This window comes from Catharus ustulatus, chromosome 7 (genome assembly GCF_009819885.2).
Source record: "Catharus ustulatus isolate bCatUst1 chromosome 7, bCatUst1.pri.v2, whole genome shotgun sequence".
Taxonomy (NCBI): Eukaryota; Metazoa; Chordata; class Aves; order Passeriformes; family Turdidae; genus Catharus; species Catharus ustulatus.
The window spans coordinates 34391485-34417671 of NC_046227.1; the positions used below are offsets into that span (position 1 = coordinate 34391485).

A 26187-nucleotide genomic window follows, 5' to 3' on the forward strand; every position below is an offset into this window, starting at 1 on the left:
CAGCCTAATTACACTGTGAAAGGACAGCTAATTCCTTTTCTCAGCTGGAATTGCTAACTTTCAATTTTATTGAGCATCACTTTCAATTCTGTTATGAAGGAAAAACTTTTGATCACAAAGCTAAACTGAAGTCTGTCTTGTTTCTGTCCTTTCTGTGCTACTCCACCCCATCATTTAATGTCTTTCTTCTTTTTTTTTTCCTGATAGCTCAGATCAACATTTCCTGCAAGCATTCTATAGAATCATTCAGAATATTAAATCTTATTTCATGTCCTAGATGACAATTTAAACATGGTTTTACCTATGAGAAATGTAAGAGTTGTGATGCATTTGGAAAATAAAAATGCCATATAATTATTATAAAATAAATTGTTAGGCATGTGAATTCATCTGCTGAACCTCTCTCACTTCCACTGCCAATCACTGGTCTGATAACATAGAGAGATAGATGAGAAAGGGCTTTAATTAAGGTTCAACTTCAGTAACTTATCCCACATAACCCCAGGGAAGGATACCTACAGATATTTCCATTTACCTCAGCAGCAATTGCGATAAATATATAAAAATCCTATTAATAAGAAACAGAATCCCACTCCCATTACGGGAGTTTAAGGAGAGCATTAACACTTTTCAACCCCCCAAAAGACTTACAAGACAAAAGAGTTAAAAGTCTGGTTTGTGCTGAATTGCCAGATCAATTTTTACAGTATATAGAAGAAATAAAATGAATGGCTTGGGCCAACTGCCTTATGAAAGCCAAGTGCCTCACAGCACAGGAAAGCATCGTGCCAGCCACCATTACTTACTCACACATCTGTTATCATCTATCAGGACTCTGTCCCCTCTGCAGGAGCAGTTCACTCGTCCATCAGGTGTCAGAAGGCATAAATCATGGCAGCCTCCATTCATTTGTGCACAGGGAGATAACTCACCTGAAAGACAAACGACAAGAGATGAACTCTCTTTTATTAAATTTGCTTCAATGGCCAATGTCTTTGAGAGAGCAAAGATCACCATATCTCAGATTCACGGCTAATTGATTCGGGTTTTATCAGTCAGATGAAAATGTCAGCATCTGTCAGATGCTGGCATGCTGAAGATAAACAAACACCTGGAAAATAATAACTTTGAATACCTGCAACACTCAAAACTGCTGAAATTTGACAGGAAAGTATTTAACACTATCCACCGAGATCAAAACCCACAGTAGAAAATTCTGAATAATGCCTATTTACTTGGGAAAAGTTTACACCCTGTGGACACTGCTGAAGGCTCAGGAAAAATTCCTGCTTGGATTTTCCCTGGCTGGAAGTTTTCTCAAAGATAAACAAGAAGAGAAAGAATTTAATAACACAGATTAACACCTGGTGTTGAGCACAGAACAGTGTGTGAGAGATGTGACAAGGGGTGCTGCTTTCTCCTGAGCAATGAGCCATTGTTCTGTCTTTGTTCTACGATCCTGTCTGTAAATCTAAGATGGATTTGTAATAAAATGCTTCTTCTACCCTCAGAGGAAGTCAGTGTTGCTATTGATTTGCCGTTCATAGTCATAGAGCGACAATACCCCATCTTTTCTTAACAAAAGGATTTCTGAAACACCACATAAGCTTTTAACTTGGCTAAAACTAAGTAAAACCCCTGAAAGGAATGACATTGGCATTAAGAAAAATGCTTTGTAGCTTACAGCTGTTGGTGTCGTTGGCAACAGCGATGATGCCCATGGGCTGGTGCGGGATGTCGGAGCGCAGAACTTTGGTGTCTCCTCCCGTGTATTTGCTGGAGCGCAGGATGGCTCTCCTCACTCCATCTGACCAGAAGATGTACTCATCATACACAGCCAGGCTGAGGAAGGTGCCTGGGCCAGACTTGACAATGACCTAAAATGCAAAAGTGCAGGAGAGAAACGGGAGAGGAAGAGCTGTCGCTGAATGAGAAGATTTTAAAGTGCAAACTGTGACTCCCATCACTTTTAGACAAAACACTTAATACTTTTATACCTGCAGCACCTGGGGAAAGGAGATAACATCACTTAAAATGTGTTACAAAGATGCCACAGGCATCCAAATTTCAGAAAACCAGGCATCTGTTCCTTAATTTAAAAAATCACAGTTTATCTAAATGTGCCTGTGAAAATACCTGCTCAACACTTTACCTGCTTAATAGTTCCAACAGAAGAGGGAAGAGGTTCTTTCATGGCTGATAGTCTAAAAATTCAGTCTTTAGTAACCATAGTGAGCTGAAGAGCTTTAGAACTGAAGAGTGCTCTTTACATCATCAGATTAGAAAGTTTAACCCTAGACAATAAATGTTTCATGTTTTCCAGTTGAGGGAAAAAAAAAATCTCACCACAGCAATAACTAATTTAAAAATTAAAAGGAAACTTAAAAGGAAAAAATGAATTGAAGGTCACTATAAAATAAAGTCTGAAAAAAGAAGTAGAAATACAATTAATTTGATCCCAATCCAAATCACAGCTCCTGTAAAATATTTGCATATGTTCTTTCTTTCCATGTATCAAAATTAAAACTTCCACATGAACAGTTTCCCTTCTGAAGAATCTGATTAATTTTTATCAGTTTTTTAGTTGAAAGTTTTATTTTGGCTAAGTAGAATTACTGCAAGGGGGTTAATAATTCTTCGTTAGGTAATGGAGATAAATTATACTCTTACTATTTTTATTAAATTGTATTCTAAGTTTCTCTGGGAAAAATAGCAAGTTATGTATATTTAAACAGTGGTAACAGTTCTCAAGCAGGCTATTAAAAAAAATACAAAATCCTGTGTCTATGTGCTACATATCATAGCGAAGTTGGGATAAATCTAGAAAAATTATATCCTTTAATAAATCTACTTAGATCACCATGGTTTCCCCTCTGCTTTGTGTGCTTTATCCTCTCTCCCAGAAGGAGTTTGTAACAATGACGAGATTTTATGGAAATCTCCATGAACCAGCAATCTGATGGACCTGAGCCCTTTGTGTTTGCAAGAAGATGTTGTGTGACAGCTTTTTTTAAAATGCTGGGATGAAAATGGAGTAGTAATAATCAATCCCATATTTAATTATTAAATAATTCATTGTGGGTGTCTCATGTAGGAAGTCTTTCTCTCAATATAAGGAATGCACCTAACAGGACATCCAAATTTAATTTTGTGAAACAAAACCCCCCAGTTGTGATATTACAGCCATGTCTTGGAGACTAAGAAGGTGCCCAATTCTGCAGGATTCAATACCAAGGGATGCTCCAGGTTTGTCCTCACCAGTACCAGTTCAGGGTATCTCAACAACCTGCTAATATAATAATTCTTGGTCTGTGCATAGGAACATTCCTGCCCATGTTTAAATTGATTTATACAGACAGAATGTCAAAATTACTTACAATAATTGGATAATTATAACAAATTCTTCTTCAATATGCACATCATGTATTTCTGCATATTTTAAAGAGAGTTGGACAGCAAATAATTTTCTTCAGGAAAGATTTTTTCCCAGTAATAAATATCCCAAGAGGACAACTTTTCCCTAACCAACATTTTTCCAGAACTAAAAGTATTAAAAGATAAATGGGAACATATTAATGGCAAAAGATTTCTTCTCTAATTGTGCACATTTCCAGTAAGACACTTTCATAATACACTCTTAAAAGCCTGCACTATTCATATTCAGACATTTCAGAAAAAAGAAAAAAAAATCATGTATGTTTCTGAAGGATCTTTATGAAATCTGGCCATGCAGATTGTGCAGCTCCATATTCTTCTCTGTGATAGTGTGAAACTGTCCCAGCTGGAAAGATTTTATTGTTACAACAAAGGCTAAAGCACTGCCCTGCTCATCTTTCTGTGCTGGGGAGCAGTGTCCTAATTTATCTCAGATTGTAACAATAGGATGTAAATTCACTAGAGCACTGACCATTGCTGCTCAGCCTTGGGAGAGCTGAGATCCAAATACAGTGGCACAAAACCAAACGTTTCTTCACTATTGCTCTATAGCTCTATTTCATTTCCTGGTCTCTGCATTATGTCCCAGCCCTATCCAAGGACACTGGTTTTATTCAAGTAATGAAAATAAAGACTTCATATTTCTATCAGCTCTTTGCCAGCTTTACAGTCCTCTGAAATTCTAATTCGTATAGTTATATTTGAAAGTTGTGCCGATTTTTTATTTCTGTTTTTTAAAGTCTAAATTTATACTACAACTTGAAACAACAAGTAGAATTTTAAAACTTTAAGGAATCATTAAAAGATTTCCCTACCATCCCTTCCACCTGCAAGAGTGGAAGTCAGACACATCCAAGAGTACATCCTGTGTTTTAATACTAAATTATACCAAAGTTCAGTTACAGAAGATATTTCAAGCCCTAAGTAACATGAACTTTTTTCTTTGGTTCCTGTAAAGAGATGAGGAGACTGGGGGGCTGGAGATGTCAGAAGTTTACAATTTAATTTTAATTGGGATCCTTACTCTTTAGAATTCTGCTTTTAAAGATGTCCAGAAAGCTTTTGGTTTAGCATTTGACAGCTCTAATTTGAGACATGTGTAGCAGTTTCTCTAGAAAAACATGACTGAAAAAGCAAAGGAGCCAGTCAGGGAGACAAGTCAGGCAGAGAAGAATTTCTGAGAGAATACTGTAATTTGGATGATTTATATAAAATCCTTATTAGATTGTCGTTTAGAACTAGACTCAGTGATTCTTATCATGACAACATAAAACTTTTACAGAAATACCGTATTTTTTTAAAGAGTGCATAAAGTTAATGCACCAGCCTAAAATATGATTTGCTTTTATTTTTTGTATTTTAACCCAAATGAATGGATTATTATTAATATTTCTCTTTCACAATGCTTAATAAATGGCAACAGTATCTAATAAAGCTTTAAAATGTTTTTAAGGGTTATTTGCTTTTCTAAAGGTACCAAGTCCTAAGCAGTGTACAGTTATGAACACGAAACTACACTTAAAAAGGTTAAGAATACTGATTATTTAAAGTCAATTGCATAATAAAATCATTATACAACCATAAAGTGATATCAGTAATTAAAAAATAAATTATTTTTAGATATATTAAAAGATCTGACAGAATCAAGTTATACAGAGTACCACATTAGCCAAAGTTATTTATTTTATTCTTTGAAATGAAAGACCTAAAATAGTATCCCATATTTATTTAGTTATGAATACTGATTTTAAAACATTCTAGAGGAGGAACCTATTGAAAAAATATATGAGAAAGAAATACAGGGAAACCTGTGGCTAGGGAATAACTTTCATTAGGTTCAAGTTTTACATTTCTTTGCAGAACTACTGAAAGAAAGCAACTCATCAATGTCAATGGAGTGAACTGTTTAGAAAAACAATGAATAAAGCAGGGGGTAGGTGTTTCACTCTTTCTGTTGGCTTTGGTCTTCAGATGAATATTGAAGGTGGACATTAGAAAAGCTGAGAAACAATTTTTTATTTTTTTAATAGATTTGCTAAAAAAAAATAAATTCAAGGATAGAACATTCCTGCTCCAGCTACTGTATTTATATTGCTGGACAGGGAAAATTTTAAAAATCCACAACTTCACTTCTGGTGTGATTAATTGCCAAGAATATCTATACTGTTCCATCTGCTTTTCACACATAGAAAGAAGAATTGATTAAAAAGCCCAAAACGTAACTCTTGTTCCCCCAACTGTCATAAAAGAGGGAAATAGGAGAAGCAAACCATGGTGAGGTTCAATGTGTTGGTGGTAAATTGTGTATATTGTGCTAACAACATAATTTTTTTCTGGCCTTTCTTGTTTCTCTACTATTATTGTTTCCAGTGCCATTTAGAAAAATTGCAGGGAAATCATAGAAACTGTCACATTAATTTCTCTATGAAAGTAGGTTCCATTTTATTTTTTTCTCAGACCAACCATCAAAGCTAATTAAAATATCTGCCTTCTAGTTGACATTATTTTCCTTTGGGTTAGTCTCTGTGTCTGAATATTTATTTTTTCATAGAGAATAGAGCAATGGGATTGTTCACAGAACTACATTCAGGACTTGCACCATTTTAACTGTTGATACTCAGATTTTGGGGAGAACTTCTAATAATTTTTAGCACATTCTTATTTTAATGGAGTTAGACATTCTACATTTCAGATTGCTCATATTTTGCACAATTGCCTTGGCTGATCTCACTTTTATCCTGCCTTAGTGAGATATTTGGTCACTTCTGAATGTAACACTGATGTAATCATGAATACCTTCCAGAACTGACTAAAATTATTCTGCTGCCTTCAAGGATAATTTATTTCAAATAAATATAACAACACATGGGAAAAGTAAATTTTAGAGGTCATAAACTCAAGTTTTTCATAAATGCACAGCCAAACCTAAAGTTTGCACTTCTGCTCTAGACTGAAGAAGATATCTGATAAAATCTAATTGAATAAAACAGAAATTGAACACCCACTATGGAACTTCTTTAATTGCCTTAATACAGAAATTCAACAGAACAAAACCCAACATCCTAGAAACTGAAAGTTACAATTAATAACAGGTTGCAATTACATGAAGTTTATAATTACCAGAAACACCTCTAAACCCCTATTGGTTTTAACAATCACACTTATAGGACTATAAAATTATAACTGAGACCAAAACATTCCAGTCCGGATGTTAAAAAAATAACTGTTTGCTAGGTTTTCACATGTAAAAAGTTACAACTTAACAGTGAAGAAGAAAAGGAAAAATAAATTAAAGTAGCTCATGATTTATTAGAAAAATAGGTCCAAAATTGAAATAAGCTTTATTTGCTGTTGGGTCAGTTTGTGTTCATTAAAAAAAATGTTGCAATTAAAGCACTAAGCAGCTAAAGCCAGATGTGGCCACAGTATTAAATATAAGTAAGGGCAGGAGAAAAAAATGGAAGAAAATGGGAACAAAAAAAAAAAAAAAAAAAAATAAAAAAAAAAAAAAAAAGAAAAAAAAAGCTGCACTTCTGTTTTTTAAGCCAGAAGATCTGACAAAATACAACAAAAAAAATCAAAAGACCAAACCCCAAAAACCTTAATATCATCTAAGTAATAAAAAAGAAACAATTGTAACCAAAAAAAAATCTTCCAAACTTGAAAGAGTATTCCTGAAACCAAATACTAGTATTAAAATATCAGCTCGATACAAAAATCAATAAACCCTTACAATCCACTTTAAAGAGTCAGTTCAATATTGCTAAATGATTTTCTACTAATTCATTGTACTAGATTATTGTGGTGAGCAGAATAAAGAAAGAAGCTGCTATCTGGAAGAAAATTCATTGCATTACCATTAGCGTTTCATGTTCTACTGTCCAATTCCTACCCTTGTTAACCTAACTGAAACCAGAGAGCAATGAAGCAGAGATGCGCTCCCAAAAACCCTTCAGAAGACAGAGCTGGACTCAGTCATTATGTTCAGGAGGTTTTTTTGTTTATTTCAATGAAGAAGAAGAGGTGAATTGTCAGAAAACCAAACCAAGAGGCAAGGAACTTGGAAAAAAATTGGAAATTTCAATGTTCAATTGCAGAGAAAACAATGATCCTTTTCATCTTGCTGCTGCAAAGTGAAAGCCAAAGACCTGATTTAAAAAGTGGTATTTTAGTAATGGTTTCTGTAACTAAGGGCATCATGTCCTACCTCATGTCTGTGATGCCTATTTTGCTATACCTTCTGAAAAGACAAAGTTTACTTGATCACAACCTACTAAATACCTTAACTAATTACCTTGTACTTCTGTTTTGTGTTAGTAAGTACATAGAGACTGAAAACTTCAGAATCCATTTGGTTGGTTTGCCAAGTTTCTGATACAGTCTCTACATCTGAAAGCATTAATGAGCTATGATAAATTTTTGTAGAAGGAAAACAAAAGAAAAAAGGAAAAGCACATGCCCACTAATGCTGACTGTACTTCAGTTCTGCTCTTACAAGCTTGGCTCTCTTATTTTATTCTGAAAAAAAATTGTCAAAAAATAGTGTGGAGAATGTCTGGATAATATTAAAAAACCCATATAATTTTCATTAAAATGAAAAACAAATATTTCAAAACTCATATATTGCATATATATACTTTTAAAAAGTTGATAGATATCGAAGTCAGATGATGTGCACTCTCTTGTAAAGCTGGGAATTGAATACAAGCCAGAACACACCCTTTATTCATTATATTCTGAACTTTAGGAGGTAAAAAGTCCCTGAAATGAAGATTTTATGAAATATGAGAAATATAGTGCTAAAGATGTAACAAAACCACAAGCACAGATCAACTGCCTTCAGCATCTGCATGAGCACAAAGTAGAAGAGTGTTCAAGGAGCAAAACATATTATGATGAGAAAGTAATGGAGAGTAGTTTAATATCTGAAAATGCATAGTTAGAAAACATCAGGAATAAAATTTGTTGAATAACACTCAAGCACTACAAAAAAGAAATTCTGAGCAAACTGGGCATTAATTGTATTTCAATTGAGTTAAAAGTAGAGTATACAACTAAAACAATAGGAGAAAATTAGGTAACAATCTTTTTGTAACAATTTCTCTTTGAAGATGCTAATGAATGCAAACAAGCATACAATGACTATGCAAAATATTTTTGTTTTACTTACATATCTTTGTGATCCATCGTATTCACACCTCTCAATTTTTCCCAAGCTGCCATCTGAAAAGTAAAGTTTCTCTGCCCTGTGATCAATGGTGAGTCCATTTGGTGTCAGAATATCAGTGCTAATGATAACCTGGGCATTTTTGCCTGAGAGGGTGGATCTCATGATGCTTGGGAGTTGCTCATTCCAGTTAGTCCAAAACATTAAGCTGTATTAAAATCAAAATAACAAAAAAAACTCATAAGATACATTTTGTAATTTAATTCTCTATGAAATAAGCAGCAGAGAAAAAAAAAAAAAAGGCACCTTCATATACAATTCTGAATGGCATCTATAAAAGATTGTGATAATCAACAGTGAATAAGGAAATGTAACAGACTATTAATAAATTATATATATAAATTATAGTAGTTTCCTAGTTCATTAATTTGTATAGAGTACAATTTTTTGCTCTTACAGATCTATTCAATCCTGATCTTGTCTCTGTAATAATTTACCATTAGAGAGAGATACAAGCTGTGTAATGATATAAACTTAATTCTGCTGATGTGTGTATTAGTAATATTTAACAGTGGAATTAATCTGCAGCTTCTCCCATGTTAGAGCTGTAATACAGACCCAAGGACTGGTGTGCAGAGAGTTGATAATGGGAAGAAAAGACCTTAATGTGCTCTACAGGAGGCTCAGTCAGCCTTGTTAACAATGCCAGAAAATGTTATGGACCAGGCTGCCGATGGAATTCCATTTCCTGGACTGATAGAACCTGCCCCTCCTCTCACTGCAATCTCCCTCAGAGCTTAGGGGGTTCCTTGATGGCACCTTGGTAATTGTATTTACAATGTAGCATAAACTCTTGATTTGCATTAACAGGACATGAAGTCACACATGGAAATAAGTTCCACTACTCATGCAGCTTTGGCCATTCAGCTACCACAAAACAAAAATAGAATTTAATATGGCAGAAGTGTTCCCCAACTTCCCCAAAAGACAAAGTTACAAGAGTCAAAAAAAGCAGGTTGCCTTCCTCCTAGAAATAACAGGGAAACCTGAAGTACCTCAAATGTGTGAGACACTGAAGTAAAAATAAAAATCCTCACACTAACAGTTTTTTTGAGATTGGAAGGAAGGAAGGAAGTTAGATTTCTTTGCAGGATTTTGTCCATTGTTACATACTTTTATATAATACTGATTTCTGTGATAAACACATGAGCCTCTATTTTGCACACAAGAAACTCAGATTTGTTTTTGTAAGTGCTTAAATTAATTTTGGATTTTTTAAAAACTTAAGCAGTAAGAGTGACATGTCTGATGCCCACTCAATTTCCATTTAGCTCACTCTTAAGAAAAGTAGCTTGAATTCTTTTAAGATTCTGTGAAATGCAATGATTATTTGATCTGAAACATAAAAGAAAATATAAAATGCTGGATCTTAATTCTGGAACTCCTTTTTAAGAGCAAGACAATAAAAGACACCAACAATAAAACACGTTAACATTTGTCTCCTAAACGGAGAAATCTAATCAACCTTCGTAGGGTTCGGCAATATTGGCTGACTAAAATAAAGAAGTGTTGCTTGACAACAGGCAAGAATTAGGATTTTCAGGAGAGATGCAACACCTACTTTTGGCATTCATCCAGGGCCAGCACGTGGGGATGGTCGTCCTCAGCCATGGTGATGACGGCCTCGCGGTTGAACGCCCCGCGGCGCCGCTGGTCCACCGTGTGCCTGGTGATGGAGGACGTGGTGGAGCTGGTCCAGTACAGAGTGTCCCAAGCTCTGTGATAAGCCAGGCCCTCCACTGACCCCACATCTGCAAGACACGGTGACAGAGCAAATTAAACTCCTTCAAACAGTTGGTTTTCTTTTTCCCCAAAGCTGATCCTGTGGACTCGCAGGGTTTGGTTATTTCCGCTGACTCCGTAATTATTTCTATTGTAATCCAAATCTTGTAATTTTCTTTTTATAAATTTAAATTAAAACAACATAGAGGGCAAGACCATATATTACTATATTTATCAATTCTAACAATCTTTAAACTGATCTTACCACTACAGTGTCCCCAGATCACACATTAGGAAACAAAAGCCTTTATTCAAGTCAATAATTATTTAGTCTCATCTTCAAATATAATTTAAACCAGGTCCTGGCATTTTTTCAATATTGCTTGCATTATTTAGCACCATCTCTCAATGTATTTTGTAGCACTGACACATTATATTAACAGGGATCAAAGTGCCCTGTTGTTAACAACTGTATTGGTTCTTGCTAAACACCTGAAAATTACTGAAAAAATACCAACTCTGAAGGTTTCAGCATCAATATGTAATTTTAATCAGTCATGACACCACACTCATTCATTCAACACAAAAGACTGTGAGCTAGGAAAAAAAATATTAATAAGCAACTAAAACATATATTTAATTCCTGAAAAGATAAATTGTAGTTAATCCCAATATATAAAAGTGACAGACTGTGAGAAATAGAAATAATTATTTCCTACCACTATTTGTGAATTACTACAGAAATATCTATGTTGATAACATCACTTATTATTTTCCTAGAAACAAATACTTTTAGACCAGAGGGTTCATGGAGCTTATTAATGAGCTGCAGAAGGCAAAAATCTAGAAATATAATTAGGATTTCATTATGTTGGCTATTACAATTTACATTCAGCTCTCTGAAAGATGTAATTTTTATTATGCAATTCATATATACAGAACAAAAACTCCCATCAAGAGTTTGATCACTTTAAAAGAGCAAAAACTGAATCAAAACTTTGAAGTAAATAAATCAAAACTATGAGACCAATAATGACTTATCAGTTTTTTGGTATTTTTCTTCATCAAGCATTTGGTCATCTTCTGATGTCACATTTTGTGACATATCTGTGGAGAAGTAACAATGACTTGTATTCAAGAAGAAGGAACAGCAAAAATAGATGATACTCCTTAAAGGGAGGTAAATATGTGTAAAAAATAGTTTGCATACTTATGAAAGAGCATTTATGAAACAAACCACATGTACCTTCAGCTCACCTACAATTGACTCAAAATATAGTGATGGTTTTAGAAATCACCAGCTGAAATTCAAAGACACTCAGTTCTTTCAAATAGAGATGTCCATCAAAATTGTACACTGAATCCAAATTCACAACTACATACAATCCTCTAAAGTAAAACAAATCTTCCTAGATATATGATTTAACTATTAGGTTTCCCTGTGTGGAATCACAACTTGGTCTTGATAGTCCTCGTGGGTCCCTTCCAACTCAGATATTCTGTGTTTCTATTAAAAAATGACAGATGTATTGACATATTCTGGCCAATTCTACGCTGCATTTGTAATGAACAAACCATCAAACCATTTTTAAGATGACAGAAAAAATAAAAAATCATTGTCAGGGTGTAACCTCTTGAATTTCTATCAACTTTAGCTTTGTTTCCTGTCTGAATCTGCCAAGAAATTTGAGAGCAAACTGATTACAGAATATATTCCAAAACTCTTCTGTAGCAGACAAAAAATAATGATGTTGTTCTTGTCACATTGAGATGTGATGAACCAAAATACAGCTACAGGGATGAAAGTGCTCTTCAATACCAGATTTATTGTTTTACAAGGAATTTCTGTACTAAAGAGGAAAATTCAATTTTCCCACAGGTAGCAGAAAGAAAAGTTTCCCCTTCTCACATCATACTGCAGTTCCATGTTTGGGCCTGTTAATGGTGACAGAGGAAGGTTTCATTCCAAGTTATTTTTTAGAAAATGGTAATTTCTAAATTTTTAGAAAACAGCCACATAGAATGTTATGGCATGTATGGAGACAAGCAAACATTTAGCACACAGATGGAAAATGTTTTAATATAACATCTAAAAATATGCAGTTTTTTAAAAAAAAACCTTTTCCATACGTACCTGTGTTCTCAGGGTAACAGAGCTAAAGGAAAGCAATCTATAAAACAATATTTAAAGATAAGGTTCAAGTGAAAGACCTGTAGATGACAATCATTTAATAAATAATTGAAACAGAAAAACTCTAAGTAAAAAAAATATGCCCTTACATAAAAATAAATCAGAGGAATTCAAGTGTTACAAGACGAGAAAAAAAGATTAAAAAGGAAACTAACTGCTGCAAACACACACCAAGTGCATCTTCTTAACTCCACCAAAAGCATTAATTCTGAAGGATTTACACCAGACACACTATTTTATTTGCTAATAAACATTTAGTTTTATCATGTTCTGTACTTATGGAATTGAGAACTCAACCAACATAGAAGTGACTCATTCAATAGCTTTAGAAATCTATAAATAAGGTGGTTTTAAAGTCAGGTGCAGAAGATTTAGAGAGCAATACAACTTTTAGATAAATTCTTACAATGGGTAACAAGTAACTTGTTCTTGCTAGCATGTGGTGTGAGCTGGGTGTGCCAACAGTGCACATTTTTGCTAATTTATTTGTTTCTAGACTAAATTTGTCTGTTGTTTTTATTGTCTGGTGGGTTTTTTGTTTGGTTTTTTTTTGTGGGGGATGTTTGGTTAGGTTTTTATTGTTTTGGTTGTTGTTGATGACTCTCCAAATTTTTAATCAGTGATAAAACAGTGACTAAAGACAGATTTATCCTAGAAATGATCCTCTAGACTTTAGGCTGTACCTTAAAATGAAAACATTTCAGCAGCTTTACATTTCTAAAGGACACTGGAGAAGATTCCTAAGCAGTGCTATATCATTAGTGATTTGTAAAGATATTATTTTATATTTACTTATTTCATACTCCTTGAAAGAATATTCGAGAGCACTTTTTTCCTTAAATTTAATCTATCATTATATACTCAATTACTAGAAAATACATCAGAAATATGTACTCATCCTCTCTGGTGCTACAGTTGGGGGATTTAGTCCCAAAAGCCACAGACTGGTTGAAAATTAGCAATTTGTTTACTCTAAGCTTCATATTTTTGCAGCATCATGTAATATTCTGAATTGGTAAAGCATAAAGAAACTGCAAATGAAAAGAATCCCATTTGTTTCACTGACATATTGAATTAAAACACTGATGGCATTAGATGCCTACAGCACTGATTAAATTTATTCTAGCCATGAAGCAACAGTTTATGATTTTCACATGAATAGCATACTTAAATGAAAAGAACATTAATACAATATGATATTAATATACAAATACTCACATTATTCACCTGCCACTGACGTTCTGAATTAAATCAGTAATGGGGTGTATAACTGATTAAATATCTACACAAGAGAATGCAACAGCCTATGATTTACAAAGGCAATGCCAGAGTGATCACATCATTACGTTGCCAAATGCTATCTATCACTTTTACTGAAGTTAACGAAGATGGATTGCATCCCACAGATGAGATGCAGCCTATAAATATTGCCATGCTGATCTTCATCTGACTTTCTCAGGGAGCAGACAAGCTACAAATCAATAATTGAAGAACTCAGAATATGCTCCCTTATTAATGCAACCAGAAAATAAAAATACTAAAGGGCAAAGTTTAAATTATCCAGTCATAGTTGAATCTGGTTATATCTATATCTAATCTATTATCTATATCTATAACATCTATATCATCTATCTATATAATCCATATATATCTATATCTATATCCATATCTAAATCATCTATCTATATCTATATATATCTATATCTATCTAATCTATATCTATCTATATCTATTTCTATATCTATATCATCTATATCTATCTATATCTGTCTATATATATCTATCTAATCTATATCTATATCTATATCTATATCTATATCTATCTATATCTATATCTATACCTATATCTATATCTAATCTATATCTATCTATCTATATCTATCTATATCTAATCTATATCTATATCTCTATCTATATCTATATATCATCTATATCTATATCTTCTATATCTATATCTATATCTATCTATATCATCTATATCTATATTTATCTATACATATATATATATACTCTAGTTCTCCATTTCCTAGATTTTTGCCTCTTCTGTTTTAAAACCATCTAGAAAGTTTAGTCAAAACTTTTCCAGTTGCACTGCTCCAATTACCTTATTCTTTTAATTCCCTATTTTAACCAACTCCTTTTCTTTAACAATGATATAAAGCCAGAACAACTGTCACCTTCATCATTTTTTTACCACTGAAAAGCCATCAGAGAAATAAAACTGAGCATAAACAGCACTTTGATATCAGAACATTGGAGATGGCTTTAATGATCAGGATTCATTCTCTGCCTTGACTTTTGTAATTTCCCTTTCAGGATTCAGCCTGTGGATTGTTCCAGCAGACTGGTCACAGGAGGGGGCTCTGGTTTCTGTCACTCTGTGTGTGTAGGACTGTGGTGACAGCTAACAGGTGGGCACTGTTTGATCTGGGGTGAAAGCAAAGCCTCACGAGCAACAAGGCACCTGAAGGAAAATGTTTATTTTCACATCTCTCACTCACTGCACAATCAGGACTTTCCACAATTCTCATCCTTGCTTTTTTCTTCAAGTACCAGAAAGCCTTTTGTTAAATAATAGTTCTAAGAAATGACTAAGTTCATAATAAACTGCAATAACCAATTACAACATCATTCCATTTAGCCTGAGAATATAATTTAGTTTCAGAGCAGATGTAAAGATTGCTAAAATTATACCAAGAATAAGAAATCATCTGTACAATTTTTCTCCATCGTGGAAAAGTAAACCCATGTTATAAGCTATCCCACATGAAAATTATTAAATGCAATAAGTCAGCATGAACAAAGGCATTGTGTTCTTCAAGGTAACAATTAGCTGAAGTCCAAGACACTAAAAACATCTCCATGAAAGTAACCTTACTACTCCTTAAAACTTCCTGAGACAATATTGGAAAGAATGAGCATTTTTTGGGTATGATATTAAAAAAAACCCCAAACAAACAAACAAAAAAAACCATTCTAAAAGCAGAAAAAAACTTGTTTTTTTTTTAAATACTAAAATCTCATCTCTAGCAAAACCTTTGGTATCTGCATAAACAAACAACAGTTTTTTATGACAAAATCTATTATTTTTTTTCCAGACAATGGATACAACCCTCCCACAAATGTTCCCTGGTTATTTACCAGGGAAAATCACAACAGAGATGAAAAAATGCAATACTCTGTCCTTCATTATCTGAGATATAATTTACTCCTTCAATAAATTTAGGCATTGTTTTAGGGTCAGCAGGAATAATGTAGCAAAGGACTAATGATACATCACAAACTTAAGAAAATGCAGGGCACTCAACAATTGAGAAATTTTGTATAACTGGAGCCCTCCCAGAATGTTTCAACAAATCATTACTAGCAAGTTAGCAAGTGTTATGATATCATAACTTCAATGTAGTTAAACATATTCATATAAAAGAAGTTTTAAAAGCAGAAAGAGATCAGGAAGGGAAAGCTAACACAGGGATAGAATTGTTTTATTAGACTGTTAAAGGTCTCGACAATTTTCATGGAAGAAATGTTTTCCTAATTACAAGAGCTCACATTATCTTTTTATGAATTACATGTACACTCTAAAAAAGCCCCAAAACTCTTCACCCTTACCACCTTCAAAACAATATAATGACTATCCTAATAGGCTTTCTAAAAAAATATGTATAATCACACATTTTTATTGCTCCTGTTGAAAAAGAGCTATTTGAGGCAATAATGACAGAATAGAGGCAATAATGACAGAATAGCCTAGTAAAGGCTCATGATGCAATAATATTTTTGCTAGATCACATTACCCTTTAGGAAAAAGAAAAAAAAACCTAAAACAAGAAGAACAACAAAAACAATAAAATGAAAGGGGTGTTCTTCTGCAGCTTTTTCATGACAATTCAGCAAACACAGTTTTACATTTTATGCAACTAAATCGCATCTGCTGATGAAAAAAAAATAGCAAATGTGTACATCAATAAGTCACAAGCATTGTTAATTCTTCATGAACAATATCAAGTGCAATAGGCAGGAACACCTCTAAGTGCAAAAGGCAGGAATATCTTTCCTGAGCAATGAGGTTGGGAATGCTCAGGACATACCACACTCAAAGATTAGTGTGAGTCAGCTCCCATCATGAATATATTTCAGAGTTTCACACCAGGAACACCTAAAGAAAGCATGAAAAGTGCAGGAATACACATTTCTAAATTAAAATTTTAAAAAGCTTAATATAAAATGCGTAAATTTCATCCAGCTGTAACACCTATAACAGCAACTCATAGATTTTATCCACTAATCTTAGTCAAGTGGAAGGAATCCCAGCCCTGGCAGGGTCCTGGAACAAGATGATCTTAAAGGTTCCTTCCAACCAAAACATTCTGGGATTGTCTGATTCTCTAATATGCAGCAACTCACAGAAATTAATTACATTGACAAACCAGACACTTTGTTTTCCTCTAACAATGTTGGCATTGTAAAAATAAATATTATGTTTACTATTTAAATATCTTAGACTTAACAACATCCACTAACTTTCTCTCCTTTAAAAAGTGAAAATCACTGGACATCTATTCCAACACACAGAGTTATCATGAATTCCATTCATTTATGAAATGAAAAGCAGCAATATTCAAGTATTTATTTTTAACAGATTAAAAAGTTCTTTCCTGGAGAAGAAAGCTCTGAAACTAAAGAGATCTCATACATTGTATAAAATGCAAGGGAAATGGGAACATAAATGCTTTTTTGACAGTTAAATTGGACCTATTTAGTTGGGAAGAATAGTAGCACACACTGGAACACCTTTAAAAGATTCAGACTGCAAAAAGCCTTAAAATACATCACAGGATGTGACACTTTGTTAGCACTGAAAAGATTTCTGCATTTCTTGGGCATGAGTGCCCGAGGTTCAAAACAGGAGTGTTTTTTTCACATAACATTTCCTTTTTGTGCTGTGAAAGGCACTACACTGGCAAAATGTCTCAGTGCCACTGCTTAAACAGGAAGGAGAAAAAACAGCTCACTAAGTATATCTCATCTTAATACTTTTCCCTCTTTCTCATTTGATTTTTTGTTTGTTTTTCCTTGCCTCCACCTTTTTTCTGTAATTTTTAACTAGTTTGTTGGTCTTCTGTCCACTGTTGTACAAAACCTTTTGGAACACTGCACTCCTTTTCTACAGATACAGGCTTTGGTTAGTGAATACATTACTTCAAATTTTTCCCTATGATAAATAAATAAATAAATAAAAACACTAATAGCCTAGAAACTGAAACTTTAACTTCTAAAAAGGCTTCTTTGTATAAACATAAGCTTTGAAACAATTTAGATCAGCCAAAAGATCATTTGTGGGAAATCAGCGGCAAGAAGAAGGAAAGTTTTTAAAAAGTGGGAATAAGAAAGATTAACGTGATAAAAGTTACTAGAAGGAAAAAAAAATAGAAAGAAAATAAAAGAAAGAGAAATGCACTGCTGATTGAGTAAAGAAGAGTTCAGAGATATGAAAGAATCCCCTCAAAAAAGGATTGGTTGATACCAGTAATTCCCCTAACTTCCATAAATTAAAGGTGTTAGGGCATGGCACACTATGCACATCCTGGACTGATTTATTTTTGTTGTTGGCATTGTTTCTTCCTGCTGAAGACAGGACCCCACCAGGTACAAGAATCTTGGTGAGTTTTGAATCTGTTTTTAGTGAACTGGAACAATTTAGATAAAGTTGTTTATACGCTGTAAATCTACTTTCCCTGAGTTGAAAACGTGTTAGCTAATGGGTTGTTTATGAGTTGCAAATCTGTTCAGTGAGGTGAAAATTTGTCAGATAATGGGTTGTTTATGAATTCTAAATCAATATTCAGTGAGTCGGAACTATGTTAGATAATAGCTTGCGTATGGGTTGTAAATCTGTTTTCAGTGAACTGGAAACATGTTAGATAATGGGCTGTTTCTGGGTAGTAAATCTGTTCTCAGTGAGCTAAAAACCTGTTAGATAATGGGTTACTCGTGAGTTGTAAATCTGTTTTTAGTGAGCTGGAAACCTGTTTAACAAAGAGCTCTATGTGTCTTAAGTGAATTCAGTGTGCAGAAAAGTTCACGGATCTATTAGATTTGAGTGGCACGTCTGATTTCTGGGAGGGAGAGATCCATCTGATAAGAGATCCTTTATGAGGAGATTTGCATTCAGTGAACAAAAAGTCTGGGACAACAGTGTCTTGGATGTATCATACTCTGTTTTCTCTGTTAAAGTCAATTACTGAGTACAGGTTTGCTCTGTTTGTAGACTTCAATGCAATGAAGCAGAAAAAGCGTGTAGAACTGGTATAATCACTCTAGGAATTTTACATCTTCCAGTGAAAGGAATTATGGTGTCAACCAATCTTACCACTGCTTTTCTCCTTACAGGTGGAGGTTGAACAAACATCTCCACTGTATCAAGCAGCCAAATGAATGGTCTGCTGTTTACAGTGAGAGAAAAGCCATGTACAGAGTGTGGGATAGAAGGCTACAAAAATACTAGCTGAAAAAGAATGACTCAACATAAACTGAAGAGGTTTAAAGAGAGCAAGAAACATATTTATGTATGTTATATCCCTTTTTAATTACAAAGAAGCAATTCTAAAGAAGCATTTCTACAAAATGCCATAGTTCACATGTACATCCCAAGCATGTACTCTGAATACTTTTACAAGGACACAAAATTTCATCTGACATTCAATTATTCAGAGTGCTGACTCTGCTAATGAAAAATGAAATCTGGCATATTAAGCTACAAGTAGAAACACTTCCTAACAATTTCTTAAAACTATAATTCCCAGCTATGCTTTATGGAATATCTTTAGCTCTTGTAGAGCAACCTATTATGAAGTAATGAAGAATACTTTATTGTTCTTTTAAAAACCAATTTCTATCTGCATTAGTGCTTTACCAGTATTTATTTCTCCTCTTTGTCTGTTTTAAATGTTGAAAATTCCAGTGGTTTTTCATATAATACTTTTAATCTCTTCTTATAAAACCAGAGTTAAAATTGTGCTTCCATGTCATCACTGCACGTTTCTGTCTCTCGTGCAGCTAAGCTCAACTCTGGATCCTTGGGTTTAATGTTTTTCTGGGAGCAATGGGAAAATCCTGACAACACTGCTTAGTTTATCTTTAGCATATCTCAAAACATATGTCATAAACTCCTCGAAGACATCCCCACATGGGAAATCAATAGGAAAAAAGCAAAACACCTTGTATCATACATTATCACAGAATGGTTTGTGTTGGAAGAGACCTTAAAATGAGACCTTCAGAGATCTCATTCCACCCCCTGCCATGGGCAGGGACACCTTCCACTACCCCAGGCTGCTCCAAGCTGTGTCCAGCCTGGCCTTGGACATTTCCAGGGATGGGGCAGTCACAGATTCTCTGGGTAACCTGTGCCAGGGTATTATCACCCTCACAGTGAAGACTTTCCTCCTTATATCTCATCTAAAACGGTTCTCTTTCAATTTAAAAATATTTAAAATGCTTTTCCATGCATTAGTGCCAGCTGTCTTCATAAACACCAAGGACTCCACAGAACCCCAGTGCAGAGATAGAACATACAATATCCAATGTCACTTGAGGAATAATATTTTGTCAGTTTGCAGCTGTTTAACTGTTTAACTTTTTTCTCTTCTAAAGTATTTTTCCATTAACACGCAACAGCAAAAGGTGATACATCAAACAAACTTCTATTTTTCCTCATCACTCTTTGGTCATGTTATTGAACTGACCCAAGAAAATAGCTAAATTTAGGCAACACAGCATAAATAGAAATTCATATGAGACTTATCCACATCTTAAGGAACAAATACTACATTGCACTTCAGATATTTCAGAAAACAATTACTGAAATTGTAGCCTTCAAAAACACACAGTGCTTTTTTTTTGTAGGACAAGAGAAAAACAAATTAAGAATATGTATTTGATAACTGACTACAGATGAATGTGGTTATTGCATATTTTAGAAAAAAATAAGTAGAACAGAAATGAAAAACAGCAGAAGATTGTACAATTAACATTTTTGTCATACGGATTTATGGATGTTTAGTATTAAGGATGTATTCCTTCTTTATTCACATTTAGATTTTCCTCAAATTAAGATTTTCCCATGACAAACCTGGTACCTTCCTACATACATTACAGTTATGTCAGACTTGGCTGATAAAAAATTTAATTGCAGATATTGAGATTTTATTGAGACCTCAGATGCCACAATATGGTCGGTCTTATCCTGAAGACTTTGGTGAAAATGCTGGCAGAAATTTCTTGATAGTAGGGTCAAGTTTCCAGTTTCAAAGGCTAGAAAGGTCACATTTCATGAAATTTCTCCTACTACCGTGGTGAATGAAGGCATAATAAACATGAGGAGTGAGTAACTACATTGCCAAGTGAGCCTCTATTAAAACCAAACAGTTCTGTAGGTTGGAATTTGCCTCTGATTATCAATGAGCACAAATCCCTTTCTTGGGCTTCACTTTAAGAAGGGTGAATCAACTGAAAACACTGACCAAGGTCTTAATAATTTATGCTGGGAAATGACTGGAACAGAGACTTCAGCCTCAATAGCTAGAAAAAGAAACTAAATAATTTCATTTCCAAGCAATGAATAGTGAGGTTTTATTTCAACAGTAAAGTTCCTATAAAGCTCATATAAATTAAGTATTGCCACCATCCCTTCCGTTTTCTAGTACAGTAATTTCACGAATACAAGCCGCACCAATTTGACCAAAATTTTGGTGGAAACCCAGAAGTGCGGCCAATATTCTGGGGCGGCTAATACATTAACAAAATTCTAAAAGCTGCCAACACGGAAGTGAGAGCCCGCGGCAGCCCCAAGCCAAGCTGGAGCCCGGCCAGCCCCGGCAGAGGTGGGAAAGCCTGGCAGAGGCGGGGCCAGCAGTGTGGGGGGCTTATCTATTGACAAAGACAGCAACATTGTCGAGGCACCGGAAGTGCGGCTTATAATCCGTGCGGCTTGTATTCGTGAAACTACTGTAATATGCTTCACACCTCATGAACCAATTTTAAAACAAATTATTTTGAAGTGGTTGATGTTTAAATGCATCTTACAGGGTTGAAATATAATAATTAATTATGGCAAAATTTCATTGATTTTTTTTTTATTCTATAAAGCCAACTTTTCACTCAATAAAGTTTATTAAAATAAAACAGGCATTTTGGGATTTTTTTTTTTTTATTACTTACTTTCAATTAGCACTTTTCTGCCAGCCCAGTTGTCTTTAATAACTTGGATGTTTCCATAGTGGGCATCACTGAAGAAGATGCGGTTGGTGCCCCTTCCCTTCAGGCTGTAGTCGAACGCCAGCGCTATCACATTCTTGAAGTACTCTGGGTTTTCGTAGGGCCTCACTGGAGAATTCAGGTTGGTCTCATCTGAAAGGTGGATGCTTTTCAGTATTGTCCTTCCTGAGTAGAGCAGGTAGCCCTCGTGCCTGAGGCAGCTGATTCCATCCTCTGCCAGGTAGCCGTGAGCGCAGGCACACGTTCTGCGCGCGCTCCCGCGGTAAAGGCAGAGCTGGTGGCATCCGCCGTTGTTCTTGGCACACACATTGGTACCTGGTAGAAAACATAATGAAAACTGTCCTTTACAAATAAAAATATACTCAGTTAGCTTAAATAGAAATTCACTTTTATGTGTTCTGGGAATTCTCCTCTGAAAAATTATTTGGACTATGTTCACTAGGAAAACAAAAGGTCAAAATAGTAAATAATGCAACTTTAACCACACCAAAAGATAATTTTAAAGAATACAATTAATGAGCAAATACAGTTATTTATTTTTCAACTCACAATAGTACATATTTTATTAATATTAAAAAAACAAATTATTCTTCCAAAATCAGCTGAAGACTTAGAAAATGTTTCTAGTGCTTTGAGCTTTAAATTTTTTTTAAAACACCTGTTACTGACAAAAAGTCAAATTTAGCTACCATCAGAATACAGTACTGTTTTAACATTTTCTACTAAATTAAATATGCATGTATTGACTAGTAAAAAACTCCTGGAATCCAGTTCTCTGTTTTTAATGAAGACATTTCCTACCATTTTGTTCTAATTTAATTTAAAACCTGACTTCAAAAATTTACTTCCTGACAATTGCACACTATTAAGGAATCACTGTCATGTTAGTAACTACATTTGTTGCAAGTAATATTTAAAATAACGGTAATCATCAATAATTGGGAACTATTTGTCTTTTTCTTTTTTATTTTGGACAATCTATGAATTACCATTATAGCTAGTTGAGATAATTCAGTTTCTGACAGCCCTTTCCACCTACCAACTCAGCTCTTTCAGTGTAGTAATTTTTCCACTTCTGAAAGTTTTCCACATATGAAGGTGAATAAACCATTTTAATAGAATGTTTTCAGGTACAAAACTGTAATTGTTGGGGAAGATGTAGTGTCTGAAAGTACCGTTGACTGAATTCTTTAACTGATACATTTCAAGCTGAAAATCCTTTAAAGAAAAAAATCATGGCAAATGAGAGGTAAATTGTTCTTTAAAGCAGAAATATTTAATTTTGTTCTCCTAGGAAAAATTTCATGAGATAGTCCTCTAGAGTTATGTAAAATGTGGAGATTCAGCTATGCACATTATTACATTCCATTTTTTTAAAAGATACTTTAAAAGTTTTATTAGGCTAGAAAAGTTAATATCTGTTTGGAAGGATGAGTGGTCGAGAAGTAAAAACATAAATATATGAAATAGATCCTCAAGCTTCTAAAATCTCTATGAAAACCTCAATGCTTCCATGGTTGTAACACCTTAAAAATTGGCCAGTTCTGAAGCCAGGGTAGTCAGGGCATGTCCTTGCACACCTGTGAAATTGCACTGAAGGATGGGAATCTTTGCAAGTCCCTCTGCAGATGGATTTATCAGAAAGGGTAAAACAGGTGTTTGAAAAAAAGCATTAATCACAATCAGCACAAATCACTGGGCGGTATTGGAATTTTTTTGTTTGGTTTTTTTTTTCTTTTTTCTGGGGGGAGGGGCATGTTTTAATGACAAAAGTCAGGAAATTAAGCAATTACATTAGGTTTTTTCAAACAGATAACTACCTCTAGTTCAATACAATTAAAAAAAAAAAATATATATATAATAGTGTAAGGTAGAAAAATATTCCAAAAACATTTTTCACCTGTTTATTCCCTTTTGTCCTTCTTGCTCACTGACATCCCCTCCCAATGACATTAACAATTGTACCCTAGTAAAATTTGAAAAATGTATTAAAAAATCATTCAGGTATGTTTTTCAAACTAACATCAGTAGATTTTTAGACTCAGTAACAATTTCTCCTATCTATAAAAATGATCAAGTCTATAAATACATCAATTAAAATTGCACATAAAGAAGCAGTGTTTTATTCCACTCTTCTATTTTCCTAGTTCTATAATATAAAGCCCTTCCAAGCCAGCAGACATTAACAATTTCTAGCCTAGTTAAAAGAAATGGATTTTGGTATGGATTTATTTGTATCCTCAAAATATGATACTTAGAAATTGCATGCAGAAATCCAAGGTAAAATTATTATGTATATATGTTTGCAAATTATTTTTTCTCAAAAATATTTAATTTTTTAAGAGTTGTATTAATTCATAAATATGTTTCCTTACAAAATGTAGATTTATATTTAACATGTCATATTTAATCCAGTTATTTAGGAGTGATCTATGTAGAAGAAACAGAATCTTTGGATATATAATGCTGTGATTAAAGCAAATTTTGAGTGTTATCAACATTAGAAAAAATTTGTATTAAAAACTTTATATATAACGGTGTTAACATTTTTCCTCTCTTTTTGAGTATATTTCTAGAAAATTTTGTCTGGATTAGGCGGTAGCAGTTTTTTCTGAGGAAATCATCATCATTTTTGGTGGACATCTAACAAATTTTCCTCAGTAAAACAAGTTTTTCAAGGTCTTGTCAAAACCAGAATTTCAGAAGCAAAAGGACAGTTAAATAGCAAGATTATTCTTAGTCAGGTAGTGGAGAACAAAGTTTAACCATCAGTACCATAAATCAGAGAGTCTATAATAACTTTTGGCTCTTGAGTTTGCTAGACTAATTGAATATAAAGGAAATCTGATTATTTACAAGGTCTCTTTCCACAGAAAGGGGAAAAAAAAGACTCATAACCAAGTAATGTCAGCAAATAAATATTGAGACAGAGAGGATGGGAATCTCTAATAAGAAAAAAATTCTGATTTGCTTTCCAATAGAAATCTGAAACTGCCTGAAATTGCTGCTCTGTAATGGACAGGTCAAGGTCTCTCAATCCTAACAGTTCAAGGTCCCTCAACCCTGAGATTGTCTTTTAAGAAAGACAAAACAAAAACCATCAAACCTGGAATGATAGGAAGTGTTTGGTTTTTAGGTTTTCTCTTTGAAACATTCTGAAGAATTTTAGTAGGTTCTGTACTGTATGTTTACTTTAGCACATTAATTTTAGTTGAAAAAAAAATACTTCAGGAGTAAAAAGTGGCGATAAAATAATTGATTACTTAATTTTTGGTATGCTTTAATGTACAGAAAAAGTAGCAGATGATATTAAAACAATCAATAGCATCCTTAAGAACAGCCAACCTTTCTCTCGTGCTCTATTAAAGATTTTCACTTCCTTCAGGTTTATTCCAAGGCCAGTCCTCATGGTCACAGCATCCGTGGCCTCATTCTTGTGGCCTCTTCTAATAGAGCCATTTGCATGTGCTCTGCCAAAAAAGTTGAAGATGTCTCATCAACAATCCTCAACTAATTCACACTGAACAAATGACTGAAGAGCAGTGGAGAGTTCACTTAACAGGAGCTGGAGCAGCCTGTTCTCTCTACAGCACTGAGGCATTTTTATTTTTCAGAGCTGCCTCTCCTTGGAAGCTGGGCAGGATTCCGCGATCCCGCCGGTGACCTTGCTAAGGAACGGCTAATCCTACAAAGGTGAGGCACCTGGCACCGAAATAACGTTTTGAGATTTAAAATACTTATGAAAAATAAATTACCTGTCAGACCAGTAGATGTAAGCTCCGAACACAGCAACTGAAAACATATCCACATTGCTCCCTGACAGCACAATCTCCCGATTCCCTCCACTCTCAAGGTCAATTCTTTCTATCTTGTCGGTACGAGCATCACACCAATACAATTTATTTTCCTAAAGATTAATTTCAAAGGAAACGTCAACAGGCTTGTCCAAGTATTTAATTGAGAGTTATTAAGATTACATCAAGGTGGAGCACCAGCTGGCTTTAATGAAACATAACAAATACTGCACATTTTAAGGTAGGTTGGAAGATGGAGGAACCAACCTCATAATCGATGGAAATCCCGTTAGGCCACGCAATCCCCAGGCTCACAAGGACGACCTTCTCAGAGCCATCCAAGTGCGCTCTGCCTATGCAAGGGGTCTGTCCCCACTCTGTCCAAAATAAATACCTAGAATGTTGTAGAAATCACCAATTAAAATTGCAAACAAAATGCACTGTTACCATTAAATGGATACCCAAGAAACACGTAGTGCTCATGTCTCTAAAGAGTCTTAAGAAATTATATGTATAATACTTGTTTATTGGACCTTTTG

At 34.3% G+C, this 26187-nt stretch overlaps 1 protein-coding gene across 1 annotated transcript in view; it reads right to left on the bottom strand.

Annotated features, from left to right (window-relative positions):
• The window catches only part of LRP1B (LDL receptor related protein 1B), a 470895-nt gene that overhangs the window by 119746 nt on the left and 324962 nt on the right, over window positions 1-26187 (bottom strand). The window contains exons 37-44 of the mRNA XM_042779456.1: window positions 25916-26042; window positions 25610-25761; window positions 25200-25324; window positions 21798-22169; window positions 10224-10413; window positions 8606-8810; window positions 1685-1877; window positions 807-932 (exon numbers count right to left, since the gene is read on the bottom strand). Of these exons, the coding sequence (XP_042635390.1) occupies window positions 807-932; window positions 1685-1877; window positions 8606-8810; window positions 10224-10413; window positions 21798-22169; window positions 25200-25324; window positions 25610-25761; window positions 25916-26042 (1490 nt within the window). The remainder of the gene's footprint in view (window positions 1-806; window positions 933-1684; window positions 1878-8605; window positions 8811-10223; window positions 10414-21797; window positions 22170-25199; window positions 25325-25609; window positions 25762-25915; window positions 26043-26187) is intronic.